The sequence below is a fragment of the Trichoplusia ni genome, chromosome 2 (genome assembly GCF_003590095.1).
Source record: "Trichoplusia ni isolate ovarian cell line Hi5 chromosome 2, tn1, whole genome shotgun sequence".
NCBI lineage: Eukaryota > Metazoa > Arthropoda > Insecta > Lepidoptera > Noctuidae > Trichoplusia > Trichoplusia ni.
The window spans coordinates 19,532,048-19,554,752 of NC_039479.1; the positions used below are offsets into that span (position 1 = coordinate 19,532,048).

Consider the following 22,705-nt stretch of genomic DNA (forward strand, 5'->3'; position numbering starts at 1 on the left):
CAGAGGAACACAAGAAATATGATTTAAGGGTTAACTAACTAGTTAACTACTTCCACAAATATACCCCTAAGTTACACGTCCCTATTGATATTATTCGTTTGTCAACCAAAAAGCACACAGCATTAACAACTTGAGGAATAGAAGGGCTACCGCTCTTGTTATCCAAGAGATAAGTATTTGTCCCCGTTCACCGTGTGTTAACACCGTTTTACAAAACTCACGATGGACAAAAAAATAAACACCACTTTAATAAATCGATATTCAAATTACTTTCAAATTGGTCGAGTGACTTTTGTTGTCAGAAATAAATATTGAAATTGTATTACCGTTTATTAGATAATATTTATTTAAAAAAGTATTAAAAATAGAACCGGAATGAGAAGCAGCGGTTTGGTGTTGTTTGCGTGTGCTGGACTTTTGCTCGTGAGTATTTTGAAAATGTTATTTAGCGACAATGTTGGTATACTCTCCAGCTTGGAGGGACCATTCAAGTGAAATCGTAGCTGTTCTGTTACGACTAATTGCAACGTTTTTTTCAATGAATTATTTTGCTCCTTGGATTGGGAATCGTCAGTTAAAACTGAAGTCAACTTCCAATATTTCAGACAAACATTCAGATGTGGAAACCTATGATCGGCACTCCAGTGTTCCTATATCTAAGCTGTGCCTGTTATAGAGTGGTGGGGCGATCCTCGGTGGCTCGGTGGCATGGAGCCTGCTGCGCATGTCTTATTACTTCTGGACGTCGGACCTGGGCGTGGAGCTGAGCACCAGCGTGTTGTTCATGGCAGGCGCGCTGCTGTGCCTGCCCACCTGCTGGCTATCGACGCTAGTGCCTTACCATACCAAGTCCATGTCTTTGAATGCGACTGTGAGTGCAATTGTCGTTTCAAAATTATTTTTACGTAAGTAGAAGTGGTGTTAGATTTGGAAGGGGTTAAGTGGGTTCTATTGTGTGTTCTTAGATCTATCATCGTAGGTCTGTGGTAAAAGGTAAAGCCCAAGAACCTAGATCTTTATGAACTATCTCAAATTCCCACTTTTACCATTTTCTTGAAATGGTTCCCGACAGATAGATGCTCTTTCTAACTTGAGACCATAACTTTCAAGACCCAAGACTCACCCAGTATGCGTAAAATATTTTTTCGCCAACATGAAAATGAATCCTGGCTATCAGAAGTAACTAAGTTTTATATGATAGCTGATGGCGCTGGTGAGCGTGGCGATGGTGATGCTGTCGCTGGGCCTGTCGTCGATCTCGGGGCTGTCGCGGGCGCTGCGCGAGCCGGCTACGCTGAACGCCAGCATGCTGCGGGCTATGGCCATCGACTCCTTCGATCCCGCTGTTAGGAGCTCCTTCGCAGCGATGCAGATTGAAGTATAATACTTACCTACCATGGCTCATATTCATATATTAATAAGGTGCAATGTACTGAGAATAGACAATAGGTATACGAGTCGGATAGCCGAGTGGTTGAGGTCACGGTAGCGGGTTCGATCCCCGCGTAGAGCAAACAAATTTTTGATCCACGAACCAAAAAATCCAAGCTCTGGGTGTGTTTCTGCATGTGACTTGAATGTTTGTGAAACATGGGGATTAAATTATTTCCTTCCGTTTTTTTAAAGTTGTATTTGTGACAATTAGGCAATTTTCTCAGTAAATTGTGCTTAGTTTAGTTATTTAAGTTTGATATAATTGAAAGCCGACTTCAATAAAGGTTTGAAATTATTATGCAGTAAAGTCAGATGGGCTATAATTACACTTTGCTAATAGTCATTATTCTTATTTGTTGCCACTATTTCAGTTGAGATGTTGCGGCGTGCAGTCGTACTCGGACTGGTACCAACACCGGCGCACGTTGCCGCCGGCGTGCTGCGGCCGCGTTTGGAACGGGAAGGTAAGCAGCGATCAGGTACGACATGTTTTGAAGCTCTAGTTAGATAATTCTCATCATACAAAGCTGTTATTACTTGATCAAGTTTCTATACGAGTTCAAATAATTTTTTCGTTGATCGTGTAGTTATTCATAGTTGTTTATTTATATACTTGGTATAAGAAAAGCAGTTTATGAATGATTGTTTATTTTGGACAAAAATGCAGTCAACTTTTTCTGAACATGCATTTATCAGCCTATGTCACAATCTTCTAAGAATTGAATTAGTTGTAGCGTCTACGCTAACCAAGCCTACGTTTCCAGCGCGGAGACCTGTGCGACGTGCCTCTGTACAGCCTGGGCTGCCTGCGCCCCGCCCTCGCCGAGCTGCGGTACTTCGCCAACTCACTCTCTGCGCTCTCCTCTGCTATCGTTGTTGTCATGGTAAGCACATTCATGTGATTTCCTAACAAGCAAAGAAGTAAAGTACGTGTAATTTTTGCACGCAGTATTTTAGACTATATCAGTAAAAATTCGAGAAGTATTGGTGTGTTTGTATCTCACTTTTTTGGACAAGATAAGACTGGAGGCGTTTCAGAAACCAATAACTACAAGTAATATATTTGCATAGGCGGTGACGCTGTTCGCGGCGGCCTACACGCTGGTGACGGGCGTGGTGGAGCGCGGCGAGGCGCGCGCCTACAAGCCGGCGCCGCCGCTGCGCATCGCCTGCCTGGCGCACGCGCCGCCGCCGCTCGTGGCGCTCACCGCGCCCGCCGCGCTACCCACCGACCACGCCCTGTAGCCCCCCCCCCCCCCGCCCGCCGCGACCCGCCCCGCACCCCCGCACCCCGCGACAGAAATGTGGTTCACGAACTATCGTGTGTCGTCACGACATACAAACATTGAATGCCAAATATTTCTCTCCTACGCTCGGTGGTATGTTGAGCACCAGTGATAACAGCGGTGTCTCTTGTGTGATGTGAGGCGTCCGGTCGCGAGCCTTCAGCACGTCGACGCCGTACACGTCAGATTTGCAGTTTTTCTTATTATGTAAGTTTTCTAATGGAAAACTCAAAAATCTAGATATACTTATTTAAATTATTACTAAAATGTCCTTTAAAATTGTTTACAGTCATAAGTATATATGTGTTTAATAAATGTCTTTGTTGACAAAATATGTTTGATTCGTGGGTGGAGTTGAGGGATTTTATTAATACTACTGTATTCAAGGATATCTTTTTAATCGTAATTTTTTGAACACAATACAACATGCAAGCATTAAAATGCTTTATGAAAATCAAGAAACAATCATATTTTTTTTTCTATATTTGGTACCTATTTTTGGTTACTTTCAAATTATACAAGAAAAACGATCTCTATATAAAGACAAACAAAAACTATAATATATTATGAAAAATTTCGTACAACAGAGCGCGAGCGCGCGGGCGGCCGAGCGAGCGCTCGAGCGGGCCGGGCCGCGCTGCCCGACACTTACGTAACATACTTACTACACTATACAAACGTACGCACTAATGATTCCACTCAGTCGCTCTCCACTAGCTTCATGATAATATTATAGGCCTTTACCGTCCCGGGCAGAGGCAGCGCGGCCCGGGCCGAGCCGCGCCGGCCGGGCCTCGGGCCGGGCCGGGCCTGGCCTCGGGCCGCCCGCGCGTTAGCGGCCCGCGCCCGCGCGCCGCAACAGCTAAATACTCGACGAGTCTAGGATAATAATGTTAAGCGATCGACTTATGTTTAAATTTAGAATCGGAAGGCGCGGCGCGAGCTCGCGGGCGCTGGCCGCATAACATTAGATCTATCTAGAATAAATAGTAGAGCTGGCGCGGCTCAGGGCGGCTCTAGCGCCGCGCGCCGCGGTGCTTGCGGTGCGCCGCGCGGCCCCGCCCCCACCACAGCGCCGCCAGCGTCAGCAGCACCGCCCCCCGCCAGCCGCTGCACACACAGCGCGCGTCAACACGCGGACACAGCCACGGGGGCACAACACAACTCTCTCACTACGTCACTGGACACTACCATCGAATTATTTATCAACATTACTAAGATCTAAATTACTCTATTCTAAAGTGGGGGAAGGTGAAAAACAACTGAATGTCGATAAAAACTGTCTGCAGAACAAAACTCGAGCGAACTCTTAGCGTGCTGAGTATTTATGACGCTCAACTTAACGAGGCATAAAATAACGAGATGAATTTGATGAATAAAGGATAAAACATGCAACATAAAATGATTCTACAATGAATGTCCTCGATTTAATACAGTAATGAATCAGTGTTTTTAAGGATAGCAAGTCTCAAACTGTGTTTGGAATTGCGATTCTTTAAAACACTTATACGTGCACAATTGATCAACTAATGATATGTACTGGTAAATTTCTAATTAATTAAAATGATAAAAATAACTGGAGATTTAGAGTAATATAAAAAGCTCTCTCAAGTGAGACTGCGGCTGTATAAGATATAAGATCCATATACCTAGCAACCGATGTACTTGCGACGGTCATTGCATCCAATCTGCCAAAAAAGTAGCATCATGAATACGAGCCATTTTCGAAGCAGTAACCGGGAACCACAGAAATAATAAATCGAGGACTTAAGCTAAAACAACACGTGTTAATACAGCAAATGTATGAATGAATAAGAAGAGTGGGGATGGTTACCGATGCACACAACACGCGAGATTGCTCACCAAAGTAGCACACTGGCCGCCCTGCAACAAGCATAACGCGGTCACACACCGACACCTCGCCGAGGCGCTAGCGTCGGCTACGGGTTAATGAAGCGGGTCACAAGCACAGAGCGAGGGACCAGGAGCGGACGATGGGGGTCCCGCCGGGGGTGGCAGAACACACGGGACCGCGAGTGTTAAAAACAAAGCAGTTTAGGGCAGCACAGATGATCTATGTCAGATAACTTAGATTTGGTTTTGAACTGAAATCCCACTTCGACTAATTCTTGATTAAAAACATATATCACAAAGCTTGAATTTTGGTTTTCTTAGGCTCCTTTCCATGGGGTCGACAGAAAGAACTCCAATCGAGTACTTTGAGTAGGTGTTCGGTAGTGAGTGGTTCTGCCAGCCCCGGAAGGCTCGTGTTATCTGTGTGGACGCACCGTGCAGGCGGCGCAGTGCGGCGGCGCACAGGCGCCCAGCTCGAGGCGGCGCGGCGGCCCCGCGCCCCCGCCTGCGCCCCCGCCCGCGCCCCCCGCGCAGCACCCCGCCCCCGCCGCCGCGCACTCCGGCTCCCAGCAGTCCACCTCGCCCAGCTATAGACATACCACATCACATCGTTACACGAGCAACACGGATTTTGAAACATGAGCCGCAATATTCACTGCGACGAAGAAGACTTATTTCATTAAACTACATGTGGGAAATATTAACATTTATTTACTTGTACTTAAGTCATATTCTAAACTAAATCTAAAATATTTATTGGGCCACTGATGATTAATGAATAAATGATTCTCACCTGCAGACTATTTACTTAAGTTTGTCTCTAATCTCCGGAATAATTTAGAGCAAAGAATAGGTATTGTACTCACGAGGCACTCGCAGATCTGGCACTGGTAGAGCCAGCGCTCGCCGCTGCGGAAGGTGACGTGGTGCATCTCCTGGTGGCGGCAGTGGAAGCGCGCCTCGCAGTGCGGGCAACACGACGCCGGGGCCACGCTCGGCAGCGACGTGCTCTGCAACTACACGATGTACCCATCACATAGCAAGATATACTTCTATAGGTTAATAGAACTATGCAGGTCAACCTCCAAACCCGAACACTTGCGGATGCTTATTAAATCAAAGAAACTGGCTAGCGACAAGAAGAAGGGAAGAAGTAGAATACCATATGAGATAAAGACTTTTTTTGTTGATGTAGTAGGATTGAATATTGAAGGTATAGTTACCGCTGAAGTCATGTTATCACTGAGGTCGCAGGCGCAGGGCGCGCGCTGGCAGGACGCCACGCCGGCTGCGCACGTGCACGTGCGGCATCCGCCAGCCTCCGACCACGACGATCCGTCCGGTTTTGTTCCTCCTTGCCACGAACAGCCTGCAACGGATTTGATGCATTTCATTAACTGTCCGTTTAGTATGAGCTTATTGGTAACATGGTAATAATAACACTGCCCCCCCCCCCCTATAACCGGGCGAGTTTGTGTGAAATATTGAATGATTACAGCTGAGATTTTATGAAATGCCATTGGTTAATGTTTCGCATTGTTGTTTTGTTGTTTTTCGCATTCTACTCCGAGTCTCGCTCCACTTTAGTTGACTGGCAGCTCATCAATTTTAAAATTTAATTATAAAAAGTAAGTGGAGCGTACTTACCGAAAGGAATAACAATAGTGACTTTTTTCAATTGTTGGCAAGTAAGACTTGCCAACAAGAAGTAGTCAAGAGTCATATTGTACTTAATTGATGATTATTATGATGTGATGGTAGCCCACCTTAGACATTACTCACTTAGTTCACAATGCTCTTCTGAATCACATTGGCACCGAAAGCTACCGTCGATGTTGACGCAGCGCGCGCTGTGGTGACACGTGTGAAAACCCTCCGCGCACTCGTCCACATCTAAAATTTCAAAGAATACTTTACATTTTATAAAACACACTATTTTAACAGTTCAGACTAATATTTTCTGATAGTTCATCCACATTCATAATATTGGCTACATTATCTACCCATCACTGTTTAGTTTCTAATTTTGATCTAAACAGAAACAGAACCAAAATCCGCAATTGGAAGACGCGATAACTGATAGGAAGTTACATAATTAATTATTTCATGCTCGTTTTTTGACCGTTTCGTAAGAAACCGTAACTAAATGCTAACCATTGCCAGGCACTGTCCATATACCTAAGACTTTACCTTGCGATTAGGTTTTCTCCTACTCAAAGACAAGGCGTCCACAACGATTCCTCTTACCAAAACTAAAGAGAGAGAGAGTAATGATTTATTTAGTACATGTAGTTACCTTGGCAGGTGTCGAGCACGGCGTCGCGGCGGTACCCGCGCGCGCACACGCAGTAGTAGCTGCCGGGCGTGTTGACGCACAGCGCATGCGCGGGGCAGGCGGCGCGCGCGCCGGCGCGGCACTCGTCCACGTCGCGCTCGCAGCGCGCGCCGCCGAACCCCGCCGCGCATGCGCACTGCTCGCGCGACACGCACACGCCGCCGTTCAGGCAGCCGCCCGTGCAGATAGCTGCAACGACAAAACTATGTTATTGTACCCACAATATATATGCAGAAAAAAAATAGTAGTAAGATATTTATATATTAACTTAACCAACGACAAACTCTCCTACGGGTAATATTTGGAGTAGAAATTAAATTCTTATCAAGTTTCACAACCTTTGATCTCCCGTAAACAAAAGTTAAAAAACATCCTTAATCCTACTGTTGAGCAGAGAACGTTTTAAAATACATAGAAAAGGTTCTCATTCAAATATTAAAAGTCCACGTATCCACAAGTAGTTTTTTCTTTGCTTTTTCTCAGTCGTGTTTTAGAATCGTTGAATAAGCTACAATAACTACATCAGATTGGAGTATAAGAGACCTTAAATGAACTACTACAAAAACTAATGTTGAAATAACTGACGCGTGCACTCGTATCCGTCCCCGCTATAGCCGTCGCGACAGCGGCACGTGTACGAGCCGGGCGTGTTGCTGCACACGGCGTGCGCGTGGCAGCCGTGGGTCTCGCCCGCGCATTCGTCCACCTGAAACACATTGTTAAATATAACAAACTATTTTAAAACTCAAAGACTTGATCCCATGACATGGATTGTGACACTGACTCGAAAAAACGGCCAAAAATGTGGGAATAAGAGACAACGGGATGTAAAAATCAAAATATTGTTCATTGGATATTGATTTCAAATTTTTTATTGATCTTGAACTTATCATTCAGATTACGCATTTTCAAATGATTGCATACATGAATCAGTAGGTATACAAAGTTCGTGTAAAGTAAATGAGGGTCTTACCTCGACACAGTTAAACTTGTCTCTCCTTGTATATCCGGGTAGGCACTGGCACACGTAGCTGCCCACGACGTTCACACACCTTGTGTTGGAGTGGCAGTGATGGCCGTCCAGACCACCAGCGCGCTGGCATTCATCTACATCTGCAAAATTAGTATTATATCATGCAGTTACTCTGCTAATTATTCCTACTGTGACTAGGGCAGGCTGGCAATTAGTCTGCATATCTCTTCCCAAACGTTCTAGTAACGCCCAGAGTTGAAGAAATAAAGTGGAAATCGTCTAAACAAAAGTCGGCTACAAAGTTTTGAGATTTGAAGATTTCACATTTTTGACGGTGACCTTTCAGGTAACCCTTATTTTTCAAGCCATCGCAGAATCCCATAAAATAGATCGAAGAGTAACATTTTTGAAAACCTTCGAAATTTCCTTGATTTGTTTCTGATGATAGCAGAAAGATTCTATTTTACCTTGACAAGTGATTCCGTCCCCCTGGAAGCCCTGGTTGCACTTGCACGTGTACTTTGTGTTGAGATTCATGCAGGTCGCGTTTTCGTCGCATGAGTGCCCCATGCTGCAGTAGTCCACACCTGGAAATAATTCAACCATGTGTGAAACAATCTTATTATTGAAAATAAGTGGAGCATATGACACCCAGGTCATGTTTTCAAAACTGCTTCGATAAATAACTTTAATCAACAAAATCATTTTATATTCAAAAACTAAAATTGAGTCTCCCATGCGAAAATTTTCTTGGCAATATTCATCAGCTTTCCTTGCTTCATTGGCATTAGAGTAGCTTATGTATAAAGGGCTTAAGGAACACTTCATTATATACCTGGACAGAACTTGCAGCACTCGCCAGGCACGGTGAACTGGTCGGCCACGTCGCAGGGTAGCGGCGGGCACGCCACGTCGGGGTCCACGCGCGTGCACTGCATGTTGCCGTCGTGGCAGACGCACTCTGCGCACTCTTTCGGCGCAAAACGCTCGCCGTGCTCGTACAGCGTGCCTTTTAGAAGGCACTGCCCTGGAACAGAAACATGCAAATTTAATTTCGTAAAAAAAATCAGCCATGGAAAATGCTGGTACATCATTTTTTTTATTCCACTTTCCTCGCAACTATTGGAGAAAACTCGTGTATTTTTAGTTTATGCACTTACTTAAACATGTTGGACAACATTCCCCCGGATGCAGCACCGGGTTCTTACACTCAGCTCTGTCGCACTCAACTGGCCTGCACGTTATCTCGCCGTGCTGTAACACAAATAAATTAATAAAGATTGCGTTTAATTTAGAACCTTCAGACAATATGATTAAGGTTGAAAGTCGTACCACACAGGAGCACCGATTGCAGTCTCGTTGCCAAGACGCCCCGTCTGCATGTACTGTGCCGTTGGAATAGCACGACTTCTGGCAATCGCATTGCTCGAGACGTGCTAACCTCGTCTCTGTACCAACCAACTGAAACACAACATACCTTGCTGTGAATTTTTAGTATCATGCGATATTTTAGACTTCTATTATTTTTTTGCTGTCTTTCCACCCCTTCAATACTAAGTGTTTTTAATCTTTGGAAAGTCAAGTTAGGGCTAGTGCAATTATACCTTGAGTGAAAGGTCATGGATATGTGTTGTGAGCTCCTGCACAGTCGCTTGCAGCAGAGCGAACTGCCCACATGTGGGGCACTCCGAGTCCAGCCCCGGGCATTGCGCCAGGTAGCCGTGCGGCCCGCTTACCAGTCTTACTTCTTGAAGGGTTCCCTGAAATCACACGTGTATAACGTGAGCAGAGATACACTAAAAGTAAGATACTAATATAGGCAAATACTTAAAAAATACTTGCCTATTTATTCTTGAACGTACAATCCGGACTCATTCAAGACTCGGTCAAAATCGTTACCCTAGATATAGTACCTTAAATAAGGAATGTTTGCTATTCCTCTGTCCAACCCATAGCGCAAGCTGCGGCTGCGTGAAGTTGCGGTCGGGCGGCGGGATGAGGCGGCGGTAGAGCGGGTGGCAGTCCACCAGCAGCGTGGCCTGCGCCCCGGACACGGCCAGCGCCAGGCGGTGCCAGGCGCCGTCCGCCAGCCGGAACGGGAAGGTCTCGACGCGCGGCGCGCTGGCGCCGGCCGCCACGTAGTGCAGCCGCACCTCGTCGCGCCGGCCGCTGGACTGCACCTCCAGGTACCTGCGACACACGTGCGCTACACACCGCGCTCCCCGCGACTCCGCGTCGCCCGAGCATACTGTTCCGAGGTACACATAAACAAAGCAAACAACACATATATTCGGACGGCGTCGGGACGGGACCGGCCGCGAGCGGACCTCGGCTCGCTCTACATCTCAATATCGCTCGGCCAGGATGGGGGACCATGTACCTCGGAACGAATTGCGTTCGGTGCCGACAGAGACGCTAAGATGTCTGGTAAGTCGCCCCGGGCGAAGCGCGCGCGCAGCCCTGCTCGCGGTGTGTCCGCGTTAGATTTAAGGGATAGCGTGACCGAACATTAAGTACGACTCAGTGAACGGCGCGGAGACGGCGAGAGCGCCGAGCGAGGCGGTAGACACAGTACGAGACAGTAAGGATTCCCATGTCGCTTGGAATGCAAGTGCGGAACAGCTCGGCGAGTCCCCTCGGTGTAGCGCGAAGCTGCGATGCGGGCGGCCGCACGGCGCACGACTAACATCAACATCCAGGTGACAAACATCGAGAGACGGGCGTGAAGGGCGGTCGGACATATACAGAACACAACAAGTCAAGACACAGAACACAAGACGGACGGCGATGGACGAGCGGGGGGCCCATGCAAGCCGGCCCGTCCGCGTACACATACATCCATGCACAGGTGACAGAGAGCGCAATCAGGTCAACGGATGGATCGAGGAGGACATTCCGAGGCACAGGACATTCCAAGATACATGATTCTCCCCTAGGCGCGCGTCCGCATGCTACCGGCGGGCGGCGGGATGCGGGCGCGCGCAGCGATGTTGAGATCTAGAACTCACCGTGCGGAGCGGCGCGCGACGACTGCGCCAGCCGCCACAGCTCACCGCTACGCGGCCACGCGGCCGCCAGTGGCTCATCGTGGTCCACTACTCGATACCAGATGAATACATAATTAACTCGTGAAATCGGAACTTCATCAATTTAATTATCGAAACATCAATAAATTGCTGTTTGCTACGAAATGTGCTACGCTTCGTAGCTAGCTACGAGAGCTGCTACGCACATTACTGTTCGGATTTTTTTCGTTAATCACGTTAAGTAAACATAATTATGAACTGAATAAATAGTCTGCTGACCTTAAAAGAGGTTTCATGACGAATAACAATTATGTTTATTCAAACGTTAACGAATTCAATAGTTTTAAAGACATGTAAGCGAATCGTGCTACGAACTTAAATAACCAAAATGCTAGTGTACAACATCGAGTAGAGTGCTTGTGTTACCTGTTGTAGCCGTGCGAGAAGGACAGGATGGTGCCAGAGTTGGCGGGCTCCTGGCGCAGCGCCGCCAGCACCGTGAACTCGGGCGAGCGCCGCAGCAGCTCCGCCGCGCGCTCGAAGGCATCGCCCTCCACTTGCAGGGAACGAGATTCTCCTAACGTGTGCAACATACACATTATATAAACATCATCGACTTATTACATTCAAATAAAATGAAAATATCAAAAATTTGCTTATCGTAACCTCATTTGTACTAAATATGTCATACGTAGGCGACGTAGCCGTCACGTTCGAGCGTACTTTAATTGCTCGAGTGCCCGATGTTTACTTTGGCATTTAATCAATTATTCAGTATGTAGGCTCGACCGTAAAGCCACGAAACCCAATAGTAACTAGAGTAATAATAATGGGAACAAATACCGCAAGGAAAATACGGCAATAACACTTAGGTTTTATTAGTTCGCGGTTAACGTCGAGACAAGGTTGCGCTCTACAAAATAATCATAGTATATAATTAAATTTATTTCTCCACTTAGCACGCATAAATATTTGTCTAAATTGTTAGCTACCCGATGTACCATTCATCACAGGAGCTGTAAACCGGCTTCATTGTTATACTGCAGTGGAATAAATCGCGGGAAGTCAGCTGTTATCGGCCTATCAGCCTATAGTGATCTGCGAGTCCTTGACGAGTAACGATCGAGCTCGCGGGCTCTGCTGGCAGGCCGCCAGAACAGCTACATAATCTTGATTCACTGATCTCTTGTCAGATTTCATTGCTATCTCTTTACTTGATTAGCTACAGTCTACTATGAGCTCATGCAGTTGAACTGTTGGTATTGTAAAAGCAGGACGGTGCGTTACACTGCGCCTAGTGCTGTCTCGCTTCCACAACACAGCTTTGATTAAAAAATTTGAACTCAGTTCTAGAAATTCATGTGTTTCTTATAATAATATCATACTGGCCTTGAAAATATGTTGCGCGATTCAAAGTTCGCTGAATTCAACAGTGAACTTGACGAAAGTAGTTTAATAACTTTTTATATATTAGATATATTCTTTTCAAGTTAATTGCTGTTGCCTCATATTGTTTGCAGTAACTCATCTTTAATAGTGTTTTTAAGATTGACTTATTTAATCATTTTTTTTTTCTTAGAACTGACTCCTTAAATAATTGGAATTACATACTTTATTCCTCTCAATAAGTATCAGTATCTCTCCCTTCTCTCTAACCTAAGCTCGTTACTTCCTTTCTATTTCGTCTACCAGGACTTACCCTCCCTCGGGTAAGTCTTGTCGCTTTGTGAAGTATCTTCATATTTGTGATCTCTAGATTTTTTTTCAAATACGTTAGCGTATCTATTATTTAACATGTGTATAAAGAAACTGGGTAAGTAGCTGTCCATGCACGCTTTTACACGACATCATACATTGGACTTGAACTTTCCAAATAAACCCGTTCTGTGACTGTTGACACCCCAGACTTTATCTCTTCTCGGTCGTTGCCTTTTGGAATGACGTCAAAAACCATGCAATATATATAACCCTTGCACTGAACATTTACACAATAGTGATATAAGTATTCAAAGCAGTTGAATGAGAAGAGTTTCAACTGTTTTATAAAACACAAGTTCATGGGACATTACAATGTTTGCATGCGCTTGTTTCGTGACACGACAAACTAACAACTCTGTCAACATGACGACTGACGTCATAACTAAAGTTAAACACATATTATTGTTGAAAACACAAAATTCACTTTACATTGAACTCAATATAGGTCGTTGTATAAATATTTTCGGAACAAAACTTGGAATGGAACTCGTTCAACAAATTAATCCTAATTGTTGCCGAACTATTCCTATTGTAAGTTATACAATGCCTGCTATTTACTGCGTAACATAAACGTAAATCATAGGAAAAGCGAAATGGACTAGCCGGGTAGGAATTCTAACATTTCAATTGTTTCTAAAGCCATTTATTAACAGTGTCTGGAAGTGAGTTTTCAATTTAAAGTTTTGTAGGCTGTCGATAGTGGGGGATTTATCGAGGAACTGTAACTGTTCCAGGCGGACTTGGATTTATTGAGAGGTTCAGTCAAGCTATTGGAAGTTTAAGACTTCTATTATTTCTCAAGTGTTGTTGCAGTTTCAGAAAGTACCAGTCATAAATGTGTGAAATACTTTTGTGCTCCAAGTGGGGAACTTGTGATACCTAAAATTGAAAATTGTATAAGTTTTTGTTCATATACTTCGTTATGTTTAATATTTTAAATTAAACAGCATGAACAGTGGTTTTACAAGGTCCTGCCTCAACCGTCGAGACGGGGACAAACCGAACACACACATTTAGATAACCATCACGCACTTCACACACAACACGCGACTCATTGGAAATATAATAAAACCTTTACGCCTGTGCCAATACGATATACTTACATTAAAACTGTTTTATATCACTTTTATAGGGAAACTATTTTCTTCCGGATTTTTTATGAAACAACATCATTAAAGATTTTATTATGGTGGCACCTATCATTGTTTTTTCAGGTAATGGTCAGTAATAGTAATAATTAAAATTCCACATATGAAAAACGTGTGACTTCAGTACCTACTTATAGATTGTTATAAACCGAAACTAAGCAAATAACTTTAATATTGAACAACGACAAACAAAAATTACCGTCAAACTTCAATAAAAGTTCAAAGCACTGTCAAAAATTGCTATAAAATTCTGTCCAGTTTCAGTGTTTAAGTGAGTTATATAAGAAACGAAATCGAGTTAGTGTTTTATTGGCAGGAACCATTCGTTATTGTGCCGATCTCTCGCTACCGGTAAGCTATCTCGGTGAAGCGTATGATCCGATAATGCAATGCTGCAATGCAGCACAAACCAATAGCGTAAACTATAAAAGTTGAACTATAAATTTTTAATGGTTTTAAATAAACTTTCACAAATACATATATTGCATTTTGACTGTACCTACTGTAAATAACTGAAATAACATATTTTTTATAAAGCGTTTAATACTTTTACTTATAAACATAATTTGATCAGTGCTTACAGCGCTAAATAACAAGAATATGAAATGTTCATTGCTATAGTAAGAGGCCTACATTACAATCTCTGTCAACTGCTACTAAAAAATAACAAAAATAAATTGCCTTTAGTTTTTATCTAGTCAAAATCGATATTGAAACGAAATCGCATAAGAGACTTTGAACCAGCAGCTCAATCACACTTCATCTAACACAGGAACTTAAATATTCAATTCAGCAAAGGCACCCTTGGATCTATTCGCAGGAATGTGTCAGCAAAATAACACTCAAAGATCACGAGCGGAAAATAAAGTGCGCAATACAGAGAGATTTAAATCTCGGAGGGTACGAGATGACGAAATAATATCTCACATGAATGACGTGATAGCCCCCCGTGGCGAGGGGAACCCGCGCGGAAGGGGCCACGCGACCGCCGACCGTAACCTCACCGTACGAAAGAAGTACCGAAACTAATAAATCTGTCATTCAAAACATTAATAAATTATACGAAAACAAATGATGCGCGCTTTTCCGAGGTTACTTAAAATCCCATGAAATGTCAACATAATTCAAAAATATGTGCCTTGTTTTTTATTTGTCGGGGCAGCGACGTTACTCACTGGTCACGTGACCGGCCTGTCACGAAGATGTCAGAGCGAGGGTCGCGACTGCGGGGGGTCGTAACAAGCAAGCATTTCATTACTGAAACGTGAGTAACAGTAGTTGCGGTAATCAACTCCCTACGTACCATAAGTGGAGTCCTGTGTTTTGAAAAGTCCTCCTGCTAACGTACAATTATGAGCAATTTCAGAAATTACTTATAGTATTGAAAAAAGGTCTCGTTCTGTATGCAAAATGTAGAGAAACCAATACCCTTCGTTAAGTCGCAAAAGAATTTGAATTCACTTCACAAATACAATAGAATATTCAATTGGGTAAACTCGAAGAGTTTTCAATCTCCATATTTTCAATAGCCGAGCGATAAACGAGAAAGTTTTCCGAATAGCGGGAGTTCGATGACTCCACCTCCCAGACACACCTACTGTATTGATAAGGACGCCTGTTCACTGCCCGACATAGGGGTGTCACAATATAATTGTAAAAGTCCGACTTGCTTCATATTTTTATGTACGAAATATTTTGAATCATCTCGACAGTTTTTGTAAATAACAATTACAATTTAACCTAACCTAATCTAACATACAGAACAAAAAACAATATCTTCTATTCCTGCGCGGCCAGTATGATGGTTAAATGGCCGAATAGTATAATATATGATAAATAAAAAGTGTCTAAACAAGGGAATTTGAGCACAGTAATTATATAAGTCAACAAATCCCCTCATTGCTTTCGCAAATAACCCTGGCGCGACTATTCCAGCGCAAAACGGTCGGCCTGTGAATACATTCATGTTGTTGTTTCAGATTGAAGGAAAACAATTGAGGGAGACATTTCCCAGAGGCCTGAACCAGCAGCGATTACGTAATCCCTTCGAGACAACCTGATGAATCAACTAAAGTAAGTGAATTGAATACCTAATATAGTACGGCCCGGTATGGATTGAAATAGGCTGATTATTTCATAAAATGACTACTTAGTTGGACAATGTTTAAATTGAATTGATTGCTTTTATTAATTTTAAATTTTTTGCTTACTGTTTGGTATTCAATATGAGAATTATAAAAAAAGAAATGGGCTTACCTATTAACTCAATGAAATATACATTCAGGTAGGGACTGTCAGCTACCTCAATGTTCCTTTCGCAATCACTTACAACTACCAAAGCGGTGAACAGATATTTGCCCGCTTAGAACGCGTAAATTTTCTCTAAGAAGATTGGTTACATAAGTCATATGCGGGCGCATAAGCGTTGTCAACCTTACCAATGAAGTAATCACTCTGAACAAAACCTCTTACTTGTAGCATGGCATCTTCATAATCATACCTTCTCAAGTAACTCTATTTGTAAGCAACAAAGATACTATAAACTTCCAATTATAAATATAGTGTAGAACTTTTAGCAAGAACCCGAATCTGACTAATGCACGTAAGTTTTTTAAAACGAAAAACCTTAATATGGCCCAAGTTCAGTCTGACACTAACATAAGCCACTTTAAGTGATCAGTTCCCAACACGGCGTGACTGACTTGCTGTTGGAACAAGACTAGGCAGAGAGTATTGTCTTCTTTCAGACGTCAAGGTCCACAGACAGCTAAGCTTCCGTCTTGATTAAAGCCTTGACATCGCATGCTAATCAAGAAAGATTAAACCTCTATGAACTGTTTTTGAAACATACTTTCCATGATGAACACAGTTTTCTGATATTCTAATGAACTACTATAAGTTCAAGGGAAATACACAATATTATGACATTACGAGAAATTACGATAAAATATTTTCTTTTATATTTTTTCTAGGAGGAAAGTAAAAAAACTCCTCACGCCACCAATAAATAAAAAATAACAAACTATACAAACAGTAATAACACCTAAATTATGTAGCAGTGGCACATACAAACGCGGCCCAAGTAAAGCAATTTTCCTAATTGCTATATTTTCCATTCTCATATGTAAAGAAAAACATACAACACACCGCCTGGTTTACGTCAGCACGCCTTAAGGGTTGCGCACGACCGGTTTTCTGAGAAACAGCCACTGTTTACATAAGAAACATTTTTCTAAGCTTTATCACGACCATATTTAATATTAAAAATACAAGCTACAGATCCTATACTAACAATGAAAAACATCTGTTTCATATGAGCTCGCTTTCCACGAAAATCATGAATAATGCAAGCTCTGCCGACCCCGCGGTGCCGGCTCCCCTTGCATCAATTATTATTTAATATCAATTAGTTCGCACTGCTCCAGTCAATAGATAGTTGAAAAATCAACCAGTTACATAAGAGCTCTATTCGCTTTTACATTTAAAAGAGTTTTTGTAAAGTGATGGGTCTAAGTATATCGGCAGACGCAACCCTAGGTTGGCTTACAGAGGGGCAAGCGATTCTTACAAAACTGCTTCATATTTCATTTGTCTGTTGCTGAAATAACATAAGGGGACGAGTCTGTATAATGCAAAGGGTTTTAATATTCTTGTTGGTTTATTAAAATGATTGAACAACGTCTGCAGATACTCTTGAAATTGTTTTTTTCTTATTTCTCTCAATCCATGGAATGTGAGATGCAGACCATGCCAAGATCTGCTTCGATATGAGCACTGTTGGCAACAAGTATGTTGACCTCGATCTCAGAGTGGGAACTTCTGAATCGCATTTTCAAATCAGGGATGAATATTTCATAAGACAAATTAAAACAAATCGCTTTTAAAGCTCTTACTTTAGCCATATTGTAGTCTCGTAGTTCGACCGTAACCCAATATTGCCAGCAACCTTTTAACGTAAATACGTAATAACAACGTGTAAATCACGGCCCAACGCAAATTACGATCGAAGCTATTACTTAAATCACACCGCTATAAATCCTCAGCTAAATGGACTCAAATTGAAAAGTAACGTTTAAATAAAGGTATTGACTCTGTCCGGGGTTTGTCCGGGCTTTATTGTAATCACCCTCGCTTCGGGACCGCAAATATTGACTGTGCGTTACACAAACACTTATTGTTATCTCGCAATGGATATATTTTATTGGACATCGTTTGTCATTTCCTCACACGCGCCGCGGCTTGTGCAATAAATGTATTGCAGTTTTAATTAATTTTTAGTTTCATATTCATTGTGTTTTGGTTCGTATTCAAGTGGGAGCTTAGTCATTGCGGATAAGAATAAAAATGTTTGACATGTTTTGTATAGATATGCGAATATATATTCTGAAATGGTTCTACATCAAATAAGTTTGTAACTAACTCCAATGAGACTAAAAGCCGACCTAATCAAAGCTTCGGGAAAAGCTACGTGGGGACATCATTCAAAAACAAACATTTACTCAAATTTAATTATCATGCGGGTTCTCCAAACTGTCAGCTAGAGTTACTGAGTGAAGTGGATTAAATGTTAAACTCTAACTTCAACATACAGATCAAATGCATAAAACTAAATATGAATAATCAGGGTAAAAGCTTCATGAGCCTATTTCATCACTTATTATTTTCCTTATTAGAAATCTCTGATTGAAAATCAGTCTCTTTAGAAAATCAACAAAAAAATTGAAAGACTTTTTAATTTAATACTGGAAAATGAATGCCGTGTTAAAACAATAAGTTATAACGAGCAGTGAAATTCCTGCATTTGTAGCATTTGGTAGCGCGAGGCGCGAGGCCCGAGGCGGCGGCCGCTGGCCAGTGCACTGCACACCCTCACGCTTATTACATCCAGCACACGCAAACCACTTGATTTATACCACACCTTTATCCACAAATGAATACTTTAGATTATTAAACGGTCATTATGTAGAGACTCTACATTTTAGGTAAGATTTTTGACGTAGATAGCATTTAGTAGTATAGATACAGGTCTGTTTGGTAGAATATTTCAAATATTACAGAAATTTCAAGTAAGCTCAAGCCTCTTTTGTAAAGCTAGAATGTTTTTTGATTAAGTTCTTATGAAAAACTAATTTCACCATCTAAATCTTTCTCGGTATTTTTTGTGGCTTTTGGCAAAGATCTTGGCATTCTGCTTTATATACGTCTTTGAGTTTGAATTAACCATCCGCGATTTTTTACATAACTTATTAAAAAAATACATAATATTTTCTTTCCTATCGTTTTATAGTTTAATTAAATTCTAAATTACCAAGCACCTAAACCCTCACCAGTACTGATCTTGATTTTATCATCAAATACCCAGAAAAGTTTAAAATAACTTCTACTAACACGCTAAGCCCAACTTACATTATACTTGTTGCCTATTTTCCAGTATTTATGATCATTTTTCACAAATTAAGCACGCATTTTCACGTGATTGGGCTTTTAACGCGGTGTTGTCGGCTCGTTGAGCAATCAAGATCACTGCACACGAGTGACTTTGTTAACCATAATATTTATTCAGAAAACCACTTCGCCAGTTATATGTTAATGATTATTTCGTGTCGTCATTCCAATATATAGATTATAATTAAAGGGATTTCATTGTCATGTCTTCAATTTCTCAGCTATAGAGTGCAGTTCGTCATGCTTACGACATAACACGATTTATTAGCACAGTCTCTGTCCTTGACACTCATATAATGCCATCAGACATGCACAGATATCATTCCTATTCTTTCCATTATACTGCCTGTCAAGCACAGATGAACATCAATATGACATTCCATTGTGAACATTTCAAACGCAATGAAAACCCGAAGATTACCGAAAAAAACGAATGAAGGACGACCTGGCGATTTATTCTACTTTTTCACACTCAGTCATTGAGCCAGTATTTCCATGAATGGTCCGTATTTACAACAGTGTCGTTGGGCCCCTAATCCGAGCTTTTGGCGTTTGACACTTGAACCAGCAACGAGACAATATGGCACTGTCGGTGATCCCCACAAATTAGGGTGAACACCCTTCGACAATTACGACGTTGCACGCAACTTGCTTAATGGCGAGGATTAGGTTACGCGTAAGTGAAATGCGAAAACGGTCCCCGAACATATAGGGTTGCCGCCTATAGTTGCCGGCAATGCACCGGGAATGCTTTGTGACGTATTTTAATTATAAAATAGTGTTTATCGAGTTATATTATTATATCTGATCTCTTTATTAGGGTGGCATGTTTTTTAAAAGCACTCTCAACGATTTATGTTATTATTTTTTTGATAACAATGTGTTATATTTGTACTAATAAAATCGTATAACAGGCGGACATCGTGTTATTTTGATTCTGAAGTTTGTTAACAAACCGGCTAATAAGTATTCTTACATTGTCATAGACTCTCAATAACATTTTGCATACGTCATCCTCAAAATTTCCCATCGGCTTCAGCCAATTACAAGTTAAAGCCGACCATGTCAACCCTGATTCTCATCATAATATTCAGGGCAGCGTAGAGGCCAGTTAATCACCGGTCTCGGAGGGATGTCGGATATTTGCCGGCTGGCTACCGCTCGCCGCCCGCTAATGGAGCCGTCTGCCCGGCCGAGCCGGCCCGGACCAGATCACAATCAATTTACACCAGCAAACCCACGGATTTGTTTCGCGAATAATTAAATAAGGGCAAATGTTTTCATTAATCTGGCGGTGAAAGGGCTTTTTGTTTTTGGTCCGTTAAATGTATTTTAAGGGTGAATGTTTAGTTTAAATGTCCTATCATAATTTACAGGATTTTTTTCCATTACCTGTTAGGTTTAACGGGCCGTATAAAAGGGCACGATATGAAATCAAATCAAGAGACCGGAATCCAATACCCCCAACCTTTACCAAAACAAACTTGTTATATCTGCATTTATGTATTATAGAAACCCTTCATGTTATCGTTTCCGCTTGAGGCTCTCTTAATAGACTTTGTCTAAAGCAGTAGGGAAACACAAAGCCTTGTTCTTTCCCCTCACCATAAACAACGAAGGCAAGATCAATTGAGCGACCTTTTATCTTTGCTTATCATATTACATCGCCGAACACTTACACAAACCAAGCAATTAACGAAAGGATAATTAACCTGACAATATTAATTAACATGACTAAAGTAGTTTGTATAGTCTATAAGACATAGGTTTAAAACTTTCCTTTCTTTCACTCAGTTCATTGTTGTTGACTGAAAGGATACCTACCTATTTATGACTGTTTCAGAGGTGTGATCATAAAATATCCCTTTCTTCCATTATTTCAAGACAAAAAAATAAAATATATTGAACGGACTAAAACTCTCTACCTCTATTAATCTTCACAGTCTAAACCTAACTTACGAGTAACCAATACAATTCACGTCTTAAGCAATCGAACTAAAACACATCACATCGTCAGCGCAGTGCAGCGGAGGCGCGGGCGTGCCAATCGCTAATGGCCATCACCCAGGAGTGGGAGGAGCACCTGAATGTATTGCATCCACAAGCCGACACTGTTTACTCCATTAACGGTAGTAAGACATGTGACTCATTACATGTACTGTGTAGCCAGCAATGTACGAGCATCAATTTGTTGCAGTCAATTAATGGTTGGTCTTGTTTGATTTTGTGTCCAGACATTAAAACGGGTTGATTAACATCGGGGGTATTAATGTCTACGTAACTGCAGGTAGCAATTTTATTGTAATTTTGAGATATTATGAATATAGGTAGTAGTATTTTTTTTCCCACACCACTGATATAAAGCCAGAGTTTGTTGGTTAAATCGTAAAAAGAAGCAAAACAAATAAAGATGGACCAACATTCCATCACGAAAATCATTTCCCAGAAAAAAATATTTAAAAATACCCAGTACCTTAAAAGCCATCATTTACTACAAAACATTCGAAAGCCGGTAGCCGGTAAGGTCAGGCCTCCATTCCGCTCCGTTCCGCTCCGGAACTTCCGCAGTCGCGGAACAATCCCTCCAGGGCTTTCATTCATAACTACGTGACCTCATCCGTTCAACAGCTCCACTATTATGTAACTAACTTTGCATTAAGTTCTATTTTTTGCTGTGCTTTTCTGAGAGCATGATGCATAATTTTAAACTTAAAAGTTCCTATCTTTGTAAACTTCATGATAGTATTTCATTCCACGTCCGTAGTGTACACATTTCTGAAGTAGATAGAACATCGTAGAGAAAAGAGTCATTAACGAACGAAGTAAATACTAAACATGTATGTAAGTATTCCGCGTTTCTTTTATGACGGAAGATTATTTATTACGTCTGCAAAGCGTGGTTTTATTTGTTTTGAAACAAGAAACTGGGACAGAGACCATTAATACCGAGACCCGCTGAATATTCCTCAGGTGATGTCTTTAACGTCATAATCTGCTTACATTATGCATGTTTTGGTTATTATAAGTCTGACGCCGGATATCTGGAATACAGTCTGTTATTTTTCCATAAATTTACGTTAATCTCAATACAATGCAATCATAATAACATATGACAAATCTAAGCCAAGAAGTTGCAATTGGGTAAACATCAATTTTTTTACACAACGATTTGAAAAACTTATAAATGATTCATTTATGCCTACACCACGGAGAAGGGTAACCAGGGACAATTCCAACAACCAGGGGCAATGGTGTATCTTAAGCACTTGCTTACATAACACGTATCAATAGTTTACCTTGTAATGTGTATGCGGTGCGCTGCGGCTGCATGCCCGGCGCAACGGTGACGCCGGCGCGCGACGTGTTTTGCAGCGACAGAGCGCCCAGCAAGTCTAGCTCGGTGGCTGCAACAACACATAACGTATCATCAAATAAACTGTATAAAA

General features: G+C 42.0%; 2 protein-coding genes across 2 annotated transcripts in view; one reads left to right on the forward strand and one right to left on the reverse strand.

The window, feature by feature from the left end:
* The first annotated feature begins 247 nt into the window (after window positions 1–247).
* LOC113501885 lies at window positions 248–2,679 on the forward strand. The gene is made up of 6 exons (XM_026883186.1): window positions 248–423; window positions 677–871; window positions 1,202–1,378; window positions 1,806–1,898; window positions 2,199–2,318; window positions 2,506–2,679. Exons 1-6 carry the CDS (start codon window positions 376–378, stop codon window positions 2,677–2,679), a joined length of 807 nt encoding a protein of 268 aa, XP_026738987.1. The 5' UTR covers window positions 248–375.
* An 84-nt stretch (window positions 2,680–2,763) lies between these two features.
* The window catches only part of LOC113501892 (protein kinase C-binding protein NELL1-like), a 44,254-nt gene continuing 24,312 nt past the window's right edge, over window positions 2,764–22,705 (reverse strand). The window contains exons 2-17 of the mRNA XM_026883196.1: window positions 22,556–22,663; window positions 11,335–11,485; window positions 9,796–10,072; window positions 9,487–9,642; window positions 9,215–9,343; window positions 9,043–9,136; window positions 8,718–8,909; window positions 8,350–8,469; window positions 7,883–8,022; window positions 7,495–7,615; window positions 6,871–7,098; window positions 6,357–6,467; window positions 5,798–5,943; window positions 5,441–5,590; window positions 5,101–5,161; window positions 2,764–2,936 (exon numbers count right to left, since the gene is read on the reverse strand). Coding sequence (XP_026738997.1) covers window positions 2,764–2,936; window positions 5,101–5,161; window positions 5,441–5,590; window positions 5,798–5,943; window positions 6,357–6,467; window positions 6,871–7,098; window positions 7,495–7,615; window positions 7,883–8,022; window positions 8,350–8,469; window positions 8,718–8,909; window positions 9,043–9,136; window positions 9,215–9,343; window positions 9,487–9,642; window positions 9,796–10,072; window positions 11,335–11,485; window positions 22,556–22,663 — 2,357 coding nt within the window. The remainder of the gene's footprint in view (window positions 2,937–5,100; window positions 5,162–5,440; window positions 5,591–5,797; window positions 5,944–6,356; window positions 6,468–6,870; window positions 7,099–7,494; window positions 7,616–7,882; window positions 8,023–8,349; window positions 8,470–8,717; window positions 8,910–9,042; window positions 9,137–9,214; window positions 9,344–9,486; window positions 9,643–9,795; window positions 10,073–11,334; window positions 11,486–22,555; window positions 22,664–22,705) is intronic.

What these genes read in the sequence shown, in the direction of transcription:
- LOC113501885 (XM_026883186.1), top strand. Translation starts at nt 376, where the DNA reads ATGAGAAGCAGCGGTTTGGTGTTGTTTGCGTGTGCTGGACTTTTGCTC. An exon ending in CCATGTCTTTGAATGCGACT is followed by an intron (nt 872 to 1,201) that starts GTGAGTGCAATT and finishes TTTATATGATAG; the next exon opens with CTGATGGCGCTGGTGAGCGT. An exon ending in GCCGCGTTTGGAACGGGAAG is followed by an intron (nt 1,899 to 2,198) that starts GTAAGCAGCGAT and finishes CTACGTTTCCAG; the next exon opens with CGCGGAGACCTGTGCGACGT.